The sequence below is a fragment of the Marmota marmota genome, unplaced genomic scaffold (genome assembly GCF_001458135.2).
Source record: "Marmota marmota marmota unplaced genomic scaffold, marMar, whole genome shotgun sequence".
In the NCBI taxonomy this organism is placed as follows: Eukaryota; Metazoa; Chordata; class Mammalia; order Rodentia; family Sciuridae; genus Marmota; species Marmota marmota.
Genome location: NW_025999869.1, coordinates 16,968,948 through 16,986,565, shown reverse-complemented (window position 1 = coordinate 16,986,565; position 17,618 = coordinate 16,968,948). Strand labels below are relative to the sequence as shown.

Genomic DNA, 17,618 nt, shown 5'->3' with positions numbered 1-17,618 from the left:
GCTCTAAATTCACATGTTCATATTTTTCATTCATCAATTCCACACACAGCATTTAAGCATCTGATCATATTAGGTACTGATTTCAGCACTAGGGCAATGTTGGGAATGAGACAGATGTCATGCAGGCTTTTATGGCTGCCATCAGGAAGAATTCGCTCAGGTTTTTGAATGGAATTCCACTGGATGCCTGATGGCCATGTGTCCTGTGGGGAAATTTTTGCTGATTATCTAAAAGTCATAAAATAATCATCTTCTAAACCATGGAGAACATGACCAAATAACACAAAGCTGTGATTATTATTATTATTTTTTTTAGGACTCACATTTTAGTTTGTGCTTATGGTCACTTTGGCACCACATATTACTAATTATTTGCTACCGGCTAAAAAAGAATAAACAGGCAGCCCTTCTCTGCAGAGAATGTAGTATGCCTACACAGGGGCCACAGGAAGTAAATGCCCCAGATAAAGGCTACACAGTAATCTGAATAGAGAGGAGCAGCATTGGCTGTGTCCTTGGATGGTTTAAGGCAGAGCAGAGTTACTGTGCTCAGAGGCCCTGTACCAAGGCCCTTGGTGCCACACCCTTGAGACTTACTTTTAGCAAATCATTCTGTAGAGTAATTAGTTCTTTCGCATTTTGAATGACAGGTGTTTTATAACTGTTTGCCCCTAATTTTAAGATTTGTTTTGGTTTTAGTATTCTAAAAACAAGTGATGTTGGTAACCAATTAGCACTGCTAGTATTAGGATCATTTGTGTCAACACAAAGGGATTTGGGAGAGATTTCTTGCATTAAAGGTGATCAATAGTACCTATGGTTGACAAATACTATTCTTCACTTATTTTATGTTGACCAGTGCTCATATCAGCCTATTGGCTCCTGGAAGGCAGGAGCACATCTTAGTCGACTTGGCTTTCTTATGTTGACTAGGTAAATAAGTCAGTTGAAAACAGAGCTGGATAACTCACAAGGACTAACACAGATACCAAGGTCTGTAATATTCTACCACTCAATGAAGTCTCCCAGCTTAGTGAAGCTTAAGCTGTGTGTCCACCAGGACCCTTTTTAACTCTGAAATAGGGAAGATCAAAATGGTTACTTTGCCACTCACTGTTTGGCAATACAGAATGATTGCATTTGAGATCTTATTTTACTCTCCAAATAAATGGTCTGAATAATATTTTTACCCTACAAGATGAACTGCGAGGTAGGGTTTGTTTTGTTTTGTTTTATTTTTGTTTGTTTTTATCAGACTAACTCCAAGTTTCACCTTTAGAGCTTGAATGAGTCTCTGAATGTTTCCCTCACTAAGAGGTTGGAATTCTAAGATTTATTTGGAAAATAGCTTCCTAGGAGACCCTTTCCTCCCAGGATGTATGCGGATGTGGATGTCTCAATGCGCATCAGGAAAGAAGGCTGCTTGAAAGGCAGGGCTAAAGCAAGCATCCAGAGAAGCCACCTTTGTCCAGAGGAGACAGATTTTTAGAGTTGTCAGGAGGGTGAGAACACGCACAGTAGCCAGCCATATCTCTTCATCAGTTGATTTTTTTTTTTTTCCTATCTTTTTTGCTCACTCTCTCTCAGCAGTTTAATGTGTGTACTTTTCTCTCACCTCGCTTATTTCAGATGCCTCAGGAACAGTACACACACCACCGGAGCACCATGCCCAGCTCCGAGGGGCCACAGGTCTACAAAGTGGGGATTTACGGCTGGCGGAAAAGATGCCTCTATTTCTTTGTCCTGCTCCTCATGATTTTGATACTGGTGAACTTGGCCATGACCATCTGGATTCTCAAAGTCATGAACTTCACAATCGTAAGTAAAAGCACGCTGGGTTGTGGAGCGCTTGCTGGGGGAAGGAGAAACGTGAAGCCAGATGAAAGGGGTTGTGGAGGAGTGACATGGCATGACTCAGTACATCCCGCAACCTGGTGTTGGCTAGATGGAATTCCTGATCAGATTGGATATGGACCTTGGCTGTGATCTCACCTCTTGAGTTCTTCCTGAGGCTGGTGATCCTCTTTAGGGGCATTGCTCTCCTTTAGGATCCCTTGTTTGCTTTGCCTCCATTTTTATACCTGTGCTTCTGTATCTGGTAGCTTTTAAGCAGCTAAAGTAAATAATGCAGGAAGAAATACAGGATAAACTCAAGGTATTATGTTTCCCACCATTTTAACCATGTTAGTAGAAGGTTTCGTGAAGTAGGAGTTGAGATTTCTGAGTGCAATTAGGCTTTAAGCCTTATTTAAGGGTACTACCTGTCCAGTTACACCTTCTTGTCCATTGCTTTGTATAACTGAGCAAGTTCTCAGTTTGAAGAGAAAAATCTTCTCTGGCACTATTCGGGAAAGATGCAGATGAAAAAAAAAGAAGTGGGGTTTCATATCTTAGGAATTGGCTTTTATGCTTCTTTGAAGAAAATTTGTTACTGGTGTTTAGGTGCCGGAGTACGGCTGCAGCAGAATAATCAGGGGGGGTGACGAACAACTTGTGTACGTTGATACAGCAGGAGTAGGAGCCGTTTATTGCAGGACAGGAGCAGTATTTATACATTCCACACAGCTTATCTAATTAGCATAAACTAGATACATCAGTCAACCAATCAGGAATCTCTACACTTAATGGCTCGGTTTTGTTACTTCTCAAACCACTCCCTCTGACATTTTGCCAGGCACCATCCAGACTTGTTTACGAACTTTAACATTCCCCTGCAAAATGCCAGGTGTTATTTTGACTTGTTTACAGACTCTAACATTTAGGGTCCCTGTTCAGACTAGGTAATTACTCATTTGATTTGAGATGGAAAGAAAATGGTGATAAAGTAACTTTTGGCATTATTCTGAGCTTTTAATTTTTTTTTCATTAGTGATCCTAACCTATACAGAGCAATATAAGTTCTCAACTTACTAAAAAGGAGGTAGTTGTTGTAATCCACCGACCTGAAAAAAACTTTTTCTTGTTCTGATTGCAAAAGTTAATAATTATATGAGCAATGAAAACAAACTCCTGTTTAAGTGCAACAAAAATAACAGGTTTTCATGTGAAAATCCCAAACACGATAACAGGTTGTTTTCTGAATTACAAGGTGTTATGCTTGGCAACCTGTGCATCAGCTACTCCTCTCTGCCTTTGCTCGGGCAGAATCAGCTTGGAGTGCTTTTCTCTGCCTTCCTAGGAAACCCTTCCTTGATGCTCTTGTAGCTCCATTTCTTATCTCTAAATACACTCAACATTCCAGATAATGGTTTTTTGCATGTGTTTTCCAGGCTGACTGAAGGATGAGAAGGGTAAGGGCTGCCTCTCTTCCCTGAGTGCCTTGGCCATCACTCATGGTTGGGCTTGGGCTTGTTGGTGCTTGGGTTGACTAGGAGTCTGTATACCAAGGTTGAAGATGCTGCTTCAGGCTTCAGAATGGCTCTGTTTTTAATACTTGTGGTTAAAGCTAAGAAACAATCTAATTAAATTAACCTCCATGTTATGGAGTTCTTCTATTTTAGGGGAACGGGTTGAGTTATTTCACAAATACAGAAAAAGTTCTGTCTTGCAATACCAACTTTGGAAGCCTATATCGTTCACTCTCCGTGGGATTGTGGGGAGTCCCAGGTTATAGGTTCTACAGTATTGGAGCACAACAGCTTCTGTTTTCTGAACTGAATTCAGTAAAGACTTTTAAAGCTTGAGCTTTCTTTACAGATGAGCAGAATTCAGAGAAGTGCGTAAGCAGGAAGAGAGTCGAGATCAGATTGTAGTCTTGAGAGCTGGCACAGGTGATGATACAATAGAATGGGGAAAGTTTCCTCAGGTTAGGCCTGCAGAGGATGCCCAGGGTCCATTGGATCAAACGTCCAAGTGATCACAGTTGCCATCTATTAATGTGCATGTTCTTGGTTGAATAACGGAAACTTAGAAATCCTTCGGCATTGTAAAACATAAGAACACTGAAACTCAGGCAGTGGAAGGGAGGGGAAAGATTTGAAAGACACTTAAAAGATAGAATTGACATACCCTCTTTACCCTGGTTGGAAATAGGAGTTAAGGAGTGAGTAGACCTAATTTTGGAAGAATTCCAGGTTTGGACTGGGGAGTAAACTGGATGATGGGGTCCCCAAAACCAAGATGGTGTTTATTACCTTCCCACTGGTCTCCACCCCAATCTTCTGCTTGAAGTTAAATCCCCTGTCCCTCTGCGTTTGTAACTTTTACCTGCTCTGGCATTCATTAATACAGCCTGAAACCTTTAGGGACATGGGGGTCAAAATAGGATTTCAAACCTGAATACGTGTGATTTTATACAAATAGGACTTCTAAAGTATGTTTTATCTGGCAAGTGTCATAAAAGTATATGTACATGTATGTGCAACACCACTTCATAGATGTGAGCTGGGGGAGCAATATCATATTAAGGCAATAATCTATATAAAATCGCTCTTTCCTGTAGTTAACTAAATTGATTGTCAAAGTTGAGAGTCCTTAAAGCTTTACCAAACCAAGTACTTACTGAGGTGAGAATAATGCCGTTATTAGCTGTAATTGGCGCTTTACAAGAGTAATGCATTTGAGCAAATAGAAGTGAAGTGTTAGAAAATTGGTCTTGCCTTGAAAGTTAAAAGCATATTTTTCCATCAATCACAGTATAAAACATAGTCTTTTCGAGTTATAATTTTATTTCACAAATAATAATTTACTGTCAATAAAGCCTTGCAAAAAAAATGAGGTATTAATCAATGTTATATTGAAGATTGTGAGATGAGCAAGCAAAGGAAATCAATGATGGAACAGTGAAGCATTTTATGCAGAGATTTTTAAAAAGTCAGCAATAGGAAACAGTGGTTATTTTATATGCTTCGATTGCTCCATAATTTGGGATCTGGAAGAGTTTACACTATAATCAAACCCTCCAAGTAACAATGATCCAACAGGGTGATATCATGTGAAAGTCCTTCTGGATGACCTCGCACGCCATCCAGGACTGGATATCTGGAATTCTACTTTGTCATCAGACTTGCATTCTGTTCCAATCCCAAGGGACTCTGTTGGAAAAGCCCGCCCAATATAACAGTGTGGACGTACACACACATTTTCCTTATTTCAGAGGTAAATCAGGAAAAATTGTTTTGTTTTCCTCTGCTCTTGGCAGGATTTTCCAGTGTTCATTACTAGACAGGAAAACAAGGTTACACTTTTCAATTTCCCCCTACAATGAAGAGCGCGTAGTTTACCTATACTGTAAATACCTTAAACATCAACCTTTCCTAATTTATCGCACACAGTGGTATATAAGGGAACTAATATTTATTGTGTATATTCTGTGCACAAAACATGAAGAACTAAACAGACAATTCTCAAAAAGAAAAACAAGAGGGGAGGCAGCAAATACATGAAAAAAAATCTTCAATATCCTCAGTAATCAGGGAAACACAAATCAAAACTACACTGAAATTTCATCTCGCTCCAATTAGAATGACAATCATCCAAGAACAAAAGTAACAGTAGGTGGTGGCCAGGATATGGGGGAAAAGGTAAAGTCATACCTGTTGGTAGGACTACAGATTAGTTCAACCACTCTGGAAAGCAGTATGGAGGACCACCAAAAGACTAGGAATGGAACCACCATATGACCTAGTTATCCCACAACTTGGTATTTATTCAAAGTAACTAAAATCCTCATAATATAGTGATAGAAGACACATCCATATTTATAGTAGCACAATTCACAATAGCCAAGTCATGGAACCCATAGTCAAATGCCCACCCACGGATGAATGGATACAGAAAATGTGGTACATATACACAATGGAGTTTTACTCACTTGGAAAGAAAAGTGAAAATATGGCATTTGCTGGTATGTGGATGGAATGGAGAATATCATGTAAGGCGAATAAGCCATGTTTTCTCTCCCATGAAGAATCTAGACCAAAAGGAAAAGGGGTGGGGGCAGAATTGCATGAAAATAGAAGGGAGACCAGTGGAGCAGAGGAAGGGGGAAAGGGGAGGAACAGGGAGGAGGAGGAACCAAATTATACTACGTACTATACAACAGCGAATGTCCCCTTTACATACGCCTATAAAGCACCTACATGAACGACTATGAATACATAGAAGAAAGCCCTATAGAGTTGAGGAAGGGTAACAGGGGTAGGGAGGGCTAAAGAACAGTAGAAATACTGGCAGCTGAATTGGAGCAAAATATATCCCATGTCTATATGATCATGTCACAATAAACCCCAATATTATGTATAGCTGCAAAGAACTAATAAAAACAAAAAACCCTTCAATTTTCAAAACGACGCTACAAATTAGGTATTATTATCCCCATTGTACTAAAATAAATCGGGTATTATTTCTGCAATACTAAGCCCCACCCCAAGGCCCAGAGAAGTTGAGAGACTCACTGAAAGATACACAGCTAGTGAGTGAAGAATTGGTGTTTCATATCAAAGCCCAACCTTCCTCTCCTCCTAATGTTGCAATCACCCGGCTCCTCACAAAGATTTTGGAGCTAGCAAAATGGCTTATTATCTCTGTTGCCCATCTTGTGTCATTGGTAATGATTTTCCCTCCCATCTAAGGATGTCACTGGAGACAGTGACATTTTCTGCCGGGAGTGTTTCCCTGGTACCTATGACTGTTTGGTGCTTATCTTACGTCTCCTGGTACTGTAAGTTGATGACCCTTTCCCTGCACTGTCTTCAACTTTTGTTTTGTCCCCTTGCTGTGTCAATTGAATAAGTGTCACAGGTGAATGTAAAGATTCAGTGAGTGGGCTCACAGTAAGCATTTGGAGCAGCATCTGACACATAGGAAGACTCAGTATTGACGGCATAAAGTCATGCCACACATGTGACACCACAGGGTTGTAGTGAGGGGCTCAGACTCTATAGACAGAGGTATAGTTTTTGATTCTGCCACTTACTGTGTGACCTTCAACAAGTTACTTTACCTTTCTGAGTTCTTACTTCCCAGAAGTAACAATCCTACCTCATAGGATTGATGGACAGAGCACGACACATAGTAAGTGCTTCGTAGAAATGTTGGCTGTGATCATCAATTATTGCAGGCTCAGTCTATGACAGGCACTGTGCTATTGCAGTTTACAAATGTTACATAACTTAAACCTTATCCAGGTAGACACTATATGGGGCTGACTTTACAAGGGAGAGGCTCATTAACTTGGTTTGGGAATCCATGAGGGTCTGACTCTGGATCTTGTTCATTTAGCTGGTTTGACACTGAGGGGATAGTACAGAGAGCCTCAGCAGGGATGTCTGGGGCTAGGTGGCTTCTCCATACTGGCCATGACAAACATATCCTTTATCTTCTGGAGCTCCGTGTAGAACCAAATGAGCTAGCCCCGGTGTTTCAAAAGTACCTTCCTGTTTGGTTACTGTGATTTTGTCTTTGATCTTACTTAGCCAGGTGAAGCCTCATTCCATTGAAGGCTATTGCTTCTGCCAACACTTTCTACCAGCCCCGTCCAAACAACCTGGCCTCAAAGACCTTCCAAGTCCTGCCGTATCGATCATGCACACTATCATTTCACACAAGTGGTCATTAAGTGGCAAAACTAAAAAGGGTTAGGAATCATGAATAGGTGCCTGGTCCTTTGCCCCAGTGATTGTAAAACAGATGAAGTAGAAGCCACAGGAGTCAGTTCATCAGAAACCCTCATTTCACAGATGAAAGAACCAGGGTGACCTAGCTTCAGCACCCCAGCTGACCTGGGAACTTCTCAGGAGCAAGAATTTTGATCTGTTCATTATTTTCCTAGCTTTGCTCCAGTCACTCCTATATAGTTGGCTTTGAATATGCATTTGTTAATTGTAAATTGCCTTTTTCAGGCCACACACAGGAGGTAATGGATGTCAAGGGTCTAGTCAGTGCTGGGCACATCATAGGTTCTCAAATTATCCATAACTGTCTGATACAGATTTCTTGACTTCTATTTCTCTTTCCAGTCTCTAGATTTATAACATTCAAATGATTGGAATTTGTGATTGTGTAAATAATAAATGTCAATATGTTTAATAAAAACTGATATAAATAAAAACTCTAGTTCCCCCACAATCCTGATAAAAACCCTATACGGCAGGCATCACTGTTACCCATATTTTATAGATAAGGCGGCATGGGCTCAGAGAAGTACAGTAACTTGACCAAGGTCATAGAGTGGGTGAGGGATGTAGTTGGGATTGGGTGTCAGGGACTCTGACTCGAGATCCCTTCCTCTTGATCACGGCACATCGCTGCCCGTTTTCCAAGTGCTATTTTTCATGAAGACAAATTGAATTTGTTCAGTATGATGTCTAAAACATGATTTATTTACCCTAAAGTAAGATAAAGATCCACTGAGGGTCAGGGAGGAAGGCATTCTAAGACTTATAAATTGGACACTTTGTAAAACAACAAAAGCCTGAGAGAATGGCCAGCTTCTTCCATAACTGGGGACACTGGCCCGTCTTCTGCTTGGGGAAGGCTCATGGAACTGCGACGCAGTCAATCTAACTCAAGCTGAGGGAGGTGAGGACACAAATACAGAGGAAAGGCGAGTGGATCTCAAAAGAATTCAGGATGTCAATGGGGTATGGGTGACTCGCACAGCAGTCAGGGTGCTGTCGGGAACTGGTAATCCTCAGGGATATTCTGCATATGGCTTTCCTGGCCCAATGGCATCAGGCCTTGCCTTGGAAGACTCTTTCTAAAGGCAGGGGTCCTTCTTCTCGTGGTGAGCAAAAGTCTCTGTGTCTATTCCTGTTTTCTGCTGGCTTGCAACTTCAACTTGCCTCTGCCTTTGACCTTCCCTGTGGAATGACCTTTGCCATTCAGTCCCCACCTCGACCGGTGGTCATCTCTTACCTAAGTGAAATCCCAGATAGAGAACCCCACTGGCCTGGTAGATTCCATTCATCACCTTGCAGTTGGCTTGCATCCCCTTAGGAGGAGTTGAATGTCTCAGTACCTGAGCCCTGGGAGGGCAAAGTCGCATGTCTGCAGAATCCTGTGCCAAAGCAGCAGGGTGTAAACTCCCTTCCCACAAAAGAGGTCAGATTTCACTTGAAATTTGTATGTACATTTGATCTCCTATCCACATTGCCCCTTTAAAGGGTTTTTTCTTCTCATTTCTTCTCTGAAGTCCTCCCAGTTGGAGCCCATGACTCCCTCCTTTGTGCTGTGCTGTGCAGGGTGGCTGGCGCAGGGCAACAGGCAGTACTGCTTTTATTTTCCTGTCTGTCTTCCTATTGGGCTGTGAGCTCAGAAGACAGTCACCTTAAACTATTCCTCTTTGAAGCACAGCTCTCAGCCTCTTGCTTAACACATGGTGGATACTTGGAATGTGTTTACTGAATAAATGAACAGGGCAAAGTTACGAATAGGCAGTCACTTTAAATTAAAATGTGGAAAGATGGGTTAATTGAGCTTTATATGGCTTTTTAAAATGAAGTATTCACTGATTTATTAAGGTAGACAGATCATAAATGAGATGAGTGCTTGAATTTGATTATGAAGAGGTGTTTTAATACAGACACTCCCTTCTGTGTACCAGCTACCTGATACACCTTAATTACACAAGAAGAGAAGGGTAATAATGCAATGTGAAAAGATTAGAAACTGACTTCCTTCTAGTTAATACTCAGTTTTGCTCACTAATGAGAGAAAGTGCTGTTACTGGCTTTAGTTATACTTTTTGTTTTACACTGTTAATGAATGAATACATAGTACACTCGAGAAGCCTATGCTCTGTGGTAGATTTCACCTTCACTTGTGGACTTGGGGAGACACCTCTACAGAGAACACCATGCATTCACCTCAAGTCCTTTGACTCTATTGGATACTTTTCACCCATTAGCTCAAAGTCATCAGTCTGAGACATTGCCAAAATGTTATTTTAATGCAGAAAAATCACCCTCCAAAATTTATTTTGTTCTACACTGAGTCGTAGAATATAAATGCCTGATGTCATCTTGGGTCTGGAAAGCGTTTTGTACCTTGGAAAGCTTGTCTATCATCGGGAAAGGTGCTGGTGTTGTAATTGCTACAAAGTGACATGAATCAGGACTATTAGGAGTTTATACAATGCAGTGGGCATATTTGCTTCATTCAAACAGTATTTCTTTAATTTTTATTTGTTTTAATTATATATGACAGTAGAATGCATTTACGCTCTTTGATACATCATACATAGATGGGATATAATTTTTCATTTTTCTGAGTGTACATGTTGTAGAATCACATTGTCATGCAGTCACATATATACATAAAGTAATAATGTCTATTTCATTTTACTATCTTTCCTATCCCCACATCCTCTTTCTTCACTTCCTTCTACCTAATCTAAGGTAATGCTATTCTTCTCTAGAGTCCTCCACCTTATTGTGAATTAGCATCTGCATATTAGAGAAAACATTCAGCCTTTGGTTCTTTGGGATTGGCTTATTTCACTTAGCATGATATTCTCCAACTCTATTCTACTAGCAAATGTCATAATTTCACTCTTCTTTAACACTGAATAATATTCCATTGAGTATATATACCACATTTTCTTTATCCATTCATCTATTGAAGGGCACCTAAGTTGGTTCCATAGTTTAGCTATTGTGAATTGAGCTGCTCTAAACATGGATGTGGCTGCATCACTGTAGTATGCTGTGTTAAGTCCTTTGGGTATAAACCCAGGAGTGGGTTAGATGGGCCAAATGGTGGTTCCATTCCAAATTTTCTGAGGAATCTCCATACTGCTTTCCATAGTAATTGCACCAAATTGCAGTCCCATCAGCAATGTGTGAGTGTACCTTTTTCCCCACATCCTCACCAACACTTATTGTTGCCTGTATTCTTGATGATTGCCATTCTGATAGGAGTGAGATGAAATATTAGAGTAGTTTTGATTTGCATTTTTCTAATTGCTAAGCACAATGGGCAGTGTTCTGTTTTGTGTGAAAGCTAAAGATTATAATAAAAATGGTCCTATACTTTAGTAGCTAGTTCACAGTTTACTAGGAGAAATACCCAGTGTATCATTTTAAGACCTTCCAAAATGGCATATATTTTAAATGATTATGAAAGAAGAATCAACTAAGGCTAGAAGGCACTGAAAGGCTTCTTGATCTGAGAACTGTGAGATGGAAGAGGCATTTGGAGGGATGTGCAAAGCCGAGAAAGCAGCATGGTTGTTCTCTGGAAGCAGGAGGGTTAAAGTTGATTGGGGAACCTCCTCAGGATGGTCCTGGTGGTGAAACCTCAGGCCATTAGAGAGGGCAGAGTTGGTAGGAAGGTGGAGACCAGAATCTGACACTGGTCAAGTGGAATTGAATGTAAGTTACACTCTAAGGAGGTCAACCTGAGAAATGTGAATTCCAATTATCAGCACATTACTATGCAAATTTATCCTATTATTTGGGTAGTACTCATGACCTTTGCCACTTATTACATTTTCTATACCTTAAGTTATATTTTTATGGTTCTAAAATAGAGAAAAAGAATGCTGGAACATCTCCCTGGAAATATTTTTGTTGCTCACACATGGAATTTTAGTCCTATTGGTCCAGCTCCTGAGAACTATGAATGATCTCAGAAATTAGCAATCATGACCACATCTGAGGAATCTGTTTGCTCTTAGTGAGGCATTATCAGTCATAGGAAAGCGTTTACAGTTCTCCAGGAGCATGCTACTGTAGATAACTTGAGGGTCAGTCCTTTCACAATAGACATGATAGTGAAATTATTCAAACTGTAGAAAGAACCAATTAATAGAAGGAGGTTTTCCTATCTGGTGTATTTGAGACTCATTAATTGGGATTTCTAGGCTCTGAGTGGTTCTGTAAGTACTCTGTACACCAAAGATGTCAAATTAAATAACATTAAAATTGCACTTCCTCAGTCTTACTAGCCACATTGCAAGACTTCAATAGCTACATGTGGTTAGTGGCTGCCATATTCAACAGAGCAGATATAGCACACTTCCCCATCCCAGAATCATTTTGTTATAGAACTTGGTTTAGAATCTCTCATCCCACCTCTTAGATTGGTCTTTGCTTTTTAGATTGGTCCTTGAGGACATGCTCATACCCTTGAATGAAGATGTTCTTCATTCCTCACCATACAACATTTCTTGGCTCTGGACACTTTCCAAATCCTGAAGCCATGGAATTAATGTAGGAAAACAAACAACAAACACACCCAATAATATAGCTTAACAGTAAGAGAAGAAAGTGTGTCATAATCTCATGAACAAATGATCTAGAATAACTATTACATCCACAGCATTTTTGTATCTTTTTCTCCCTTCCTTTCTGTTTTCTAAATTGGGAAGGAAATGAGATTATTAACATTTTTCATCTTGCCTGTGAGGAGCAAGATGGATCTTTGTAAGGTAATGAGCTGCATGAGGAAGGAGGGGCACGGCCATGTTTAGCCTTATTCTGCTAATTTTGCTAATTTATAAAGTATGCAGTTGGGACCACATGATATATAAATTCATTCAAGATCACATAGTTTCTATTTCTAATTACTAGGTTCTCCATACTCCTTGACTCGGAATGAGATCATTATTTCTCTCTGGAAATAATTGTGTGTGTGTGTGTGTCTCTGCTTACTCTATATCTGGTTAAACAAAGATTTAAGATCCTAAGTTCCAGGGAATGAAATCTCATGTGCCTTTTTAAATCTTAATTCATTCAGTTATGTAGTGAGTATTTGATCTGGCTAGCTACAGAAGCAGTGGTCTTAAAATTTAGAAGCTTAATGTGAAAATAAATTCACTTTGCTCCAAATCTTCAGTTTGGGCAGTCGGAACTCTAACTCTTCATTGGTAGCTGAAAGATTCTAGAAGAACATGTGGATGAGAGAGTGTAGTGATTGACTGGTGGCCCTCCAAAAGATATGTCCAGTCTTAGAACCTGTGAGTGTTGCTATATTTGGAAAGATGGATCTTATCTACATTAAGGGTCTTGAAACAAGGAGATTTTTCCTGGCTTATTTGGGAGGACTCTAAAGTAAATGACTAGTGTCCTTGTGAAAGGAGGCAAGCAAAGATTTGAAACAAACAGAAGAACAGACAGCATGACCTTAGAGTTCAAAACAGGAGTAACGCAGCAAGTGAGGGGATGTACACTACTTGAGGGTAAGTCAAGGAAGCTGGAAGAGACAATGGACAGATTCTTTAGAGCCTGAAGAGGGTCTGAAGCTTGGCAACAACTTGAATTCAGAACTATGTTTTCTATGACTTTGAGAAAATATATTTCTATTGTTGTAAGCCTCTCGTTTTGTGGTAAGTTGTTACAGAAGCCACAGGAAATTAATACTGCAATACTATTGGGTCCATGTTTGGAAATTAAAATCTGGCACAACACCTCCTCTGCCAACTGCAATTAGACACACAAACCCACATTTGCATCAAACCCTCCTTGAGAAAAACATAGAGTGTTGGACTGTGGTTTCTTCTTTATTTCTCATAATGAACCTGTAAGATTCTATTCTCTCCTTTGGATCATAGAAGAAAACGGAAACACTAAGATCTTAACTAACCTGCCCAACTTTTCCAGTTGGTAAATAGAAAGGTCAGACCCAAATAGGTCTAACTGCAAAGCTTAGCCTTTGAACCCCACCAGAAAATGTTTACTGTTCAAAAGCAAAGTCAGTGTGTCCTAAACAGCAATGACTTCACTTGAATAATGTTCAGGGCCAGTGATGGTCAGTGTGTAGGGAGGACTGAGGCTCAATGGGCATCTTGAAAACACTTTGATCCTGGTTCAGCCATTGGCTACTCAAGCAGTTTTCTCTCTGTGAATAATTAAAGGGTCTTGCTAAGCTCATAACTGGTGCCTGTAAGAATCATAGTTTGGTTTCCTTTTGAGTTCCTTTTTTTGTTTTCACAAGCCACAGATAAATGATCTTGCTAATTGTTTTCTTGATAAAGAACAAGTTAAAAGCATGGGGAAAAAATCCTCAATAGAATTGTAGCCTTTCAATTTATAAGAAAAACCCAACCGACTGCTTTGAAGACAAAATTGTACATTCTGACCAGCTTTGATTACTAACCAATATTGTTAAGTGGAGAGCATGACTCGCAGCCCCAGTAAGTACTATGGTCAACCTCTTATCTTTAGAATAAGTAAAAATGAATAATGGGCATTAGAATGTACCAACATTGGGCTTGGGTGTATACTTCAGTGGAAGAGCACTTTCCAATTTCCTGTGGCTTCTGTAGCAACTGATCACATAGCACTTTCCTAGCATCTGTACAATCCCCAGCTCCACAAAAACAAACAAACAAAAACTTAGCAACATTTGTCGTTGCAAAGTCCAGCAATCCACCCAGTCTGAGTCTTTGACATGTATTGTAAAAATCGCATTCTTTTCCCTTATCTAGCCATCAAGTTTGGGTTGGCTAGCATCAGGAAGTTTTGACCATAGATGTATAAGACTATAATCTGCTATGTTAATAAAGCATGTGATAATTTCTTAATTATAATAAGATAAAAGAGGAAGCACCATCTCTAAACCCTAAATACAGAGGGATTGATCATTTGGATCACTGGGTCACTCACTAGATTAAATCAGTTAGGTGCCATTCATAGTTGATTGCCATTTGAGAAATCAATGCTTTATAGTTCACATAAGTTCTTTCAAATACGTTCAACTGAAATCTGCATTGCAATTCTTGACAAGGAGGGTTCAGGGGCAGGGATAATTTGTGTCTTGTTCATTCCCTGGTTGAAAGCCTTGTGCTTCTGACTTTTGTGGTTTTCTTTGGAAAATAATTTCTTAGTCCCAATTAAAGCAAAATGGATCCTATTTGAAATCCTTACCTCTTTAAGTTCATTACCACTCTAGTTACAATCTGGTGATAGACTAATAAATGAATAACCGTCATCTTACTCAACAAATGTTTGTTGAGTTTTCCTCATGAGCCAAGTGCTCTACTTAGTCCAAACTTGTCCTTCTGGCTGGAGGTGCAGAAGTGAACAAGACCCAGAGCCTATCTCCCTTCATGCAGCATTCCGTACAGTAGTAAAAAGACAGGGATCAATCATATGATGAGACCAACATACATGAAGGAGTAGCTGTGATAAGAGGGTGTTCTAAGAATGTACAAAGGAGTGATATGGTATAATCAAACTGACTTTCCCTTGGACATTATGCTGTTGAACATGGTGTGAGGAGAATGTTCTTAGGTAACAGTTGTGGAATTCAAGACAAACTAAACATAAGAAGCTAAAGGAAAAGAAGAATCATCATAAATATAAAAGTAAGAATGAGTCATGGTAATTGCTTTCTTATGGACCACTTGGCTACATCATGGATGAATTGGGGACTTTGCCCTTCAAAATAAATAGACTTATTCTTCTCACTGACTATAAATACCTTCTACGTTAAGAAGGCTGACTTATAGCATCTTTTGCTTGCTTTATTAGGACAAAACAACATTTGTCCACTCACACATGCATTGACATTGACCTCAGGATTTGCAAATAGAGTATTGTCTTTGATAGAATGAGGTTTGAGAGCTGATTCTCCGCTAGGCATGGTACTGTGCACTAGACACAGGGTATATTATCTAGCCCAGTGACAACCCTAGCATGTGGGTCCTACAATGTCTTCCTTTTCCAACTGAGGAAGCTGAATCTTAGAAAAGGTCAGGTCATTTTCCTAAAGTTGCAGGAAGTGACAGAACTTGGATACCAAGCAAGGCTGAACTTGGAACTCCTGAAGTGCTACATGACTTTCCATGATGCTATACAGTCTGAGAGTATACTCTTTTATTCCTCTGAGTACTCGGTCCCCAGGCTTGTGACATGACTTAAAACATTCAAAGAGTCCACAGCAGGCTACAGGAGAAATGCTGACAATCTGCAGTACTCATCTCTGGAACCTTCTTGATGCCCACATGCAAATACAAAGATGTCTTACTGCATCTGGCACTGTGCTTTCTGTGCAGTTTGTTGAGATATTGTCTTGTCTTTGTATTTTCTAATGGGCCCTATTGATTCTCCTCACTCTTATTGGTCCAATGGCATATTGAACTCAGAGAGGTTAAGAGGCTTCATAGACTGCAGACTTAATTACACTGAAGCAAATCCTCCTGATCTATACTGTCTGGATTATTGGCTTATTTTCCACTGGGCTTTCATTGTGCCAAGCTACTCTGAAGTCATATTGGCAACTGATGGTTGGGGAGGATTCTGACATGTGAAAAAGTGATTTTAGGAGCAACAGGATTTAGCAGGCTTGAGAGGACAGAATTGAGTCGAAACCTCAGCTCTGCTACCAATGAGCTAGGTAGCAGCTTCCCTACTTTGAGCTTTGCTGTACTCATCTGTAGCAATGGGATTCACAATACTCGAATTGCAGAGCATAATGAAGATTAACCATAACCAGAAAGTAGATCATAGCAGACAACCAGCATTAGCCATTCTTGCTGTCAACTTGAATACATGCAGAATTGCCTCACAAAGACAGTGGATTCAGTTGCTGAAATTCAGTATGGTCCCAAGCTCACTTTTAAAGGAATGACTAATAGAGTCTTAAAAACATATTTAATTTGGGTGTTGCAGAAAATCATCATTGTGGTAAGAATTACAGTCGCTCAGATATTTTATGTGTGCATATTATTGCCAATTCAACTTAAAATAGATCTCTGGGAAACCATAAACTATAACCATTCTAGGGGTTGAGATGGCTTATAAAGAAGCAAACTGCTAAATAAACAAAGTAATTATTGGTTATGATGTATCCTCTGCAGGAAAGAGATGTCATGATGAGAAATTGGGGCGTGGCTTGCTATGGATGCTGGTCAGCCTGTGCCTCTCCACAGAGGAGAATTTTAGTGGAAACTTGAAAGAAAGAGGTTGAGCCAGTCATAGGAAGAACTAGCGGAAATTCCAGTGGGGGAAAAGGAGGAGGATGGTGTTTCAGGAAATTTCAAAGGTCCTGATGGGGAAACAGCTAGGAGCAGGCATTCTCCCTGTGGTGACAAAAAAAGGAAGGTGCCATTGAGTGTCTATACCCCACATAAGAGTCAGAGAAGGGATGACACTGTGCTTTGTTCCCTGCCCTGCTTAGTCATTCATAGTCACCATTTGACTTTTAATGGCTTGTTTCTGATTGGCATATTGTGATACTTACATCAGGTGGTTTGATATCCATGTACTTTAGTAAGCCCTGTGCCTAGCTGGTCTACTTGAAGTCAATATCCCTTTGTCCCACTTACAGACAGAGTGCTCAATTATTAGAGAAATGATGGCGTTGGCCTGGTGGTTGTTAATCTCATGGTGCCATCATAAAAATCCTTTCCAGTCAGAGAGACGTGGGAGAGCAATTTATGAAAACACAGTCCATTTGGGTTTTTTGCTCAGTATCCACAGCAACCTTCAAGTATTATAAATGGGCTCCAGTATCTAATGAGAATTATAGCAATCTATTAATTGCCATTTCTGATTATTTGCATTTAATTAAGGGGTACTCCTGAGAAAATGAAGGACAGCCTAACCTCAAAATATGGCTTTATGTCATAGATAATTAACTATAATTTCTGCCTTTATAGCTTTTCCTAAATTGTTTATTTCTCCAGATGGTTCCAAAAAAAAAAAAAAAAAAAAAAAAAAAAAAAAAAAAAAAAA

General features: G+C 39.8%; 1 protein-coding gene across 4 annotated transcripts in view; it reads left to right on the top strand.

Moving 5' to 3' along the window:
* Window positions 1-17,618, top strand: part of Sgcd (sarcoglycan delta) — a 938,532-nt gene that overhangs the window by 576,988 nt on the left and 343,926 nt on the right. For all 4 annotated transcript variants that reach the window (XM_048782821.1, XM_048782814.1, XM_048782808.1 and 1 more), the window contains one exon: window positions 1,630-1,818. In XM_048782821.1, coding sequence (XP_048638778.1) covers window positions 1,630-1,818 — 189 coding nt within the window. The remainder of the gene's footprint in view (window positions 1-1,629; window positions 1,819-17,618) is intronic.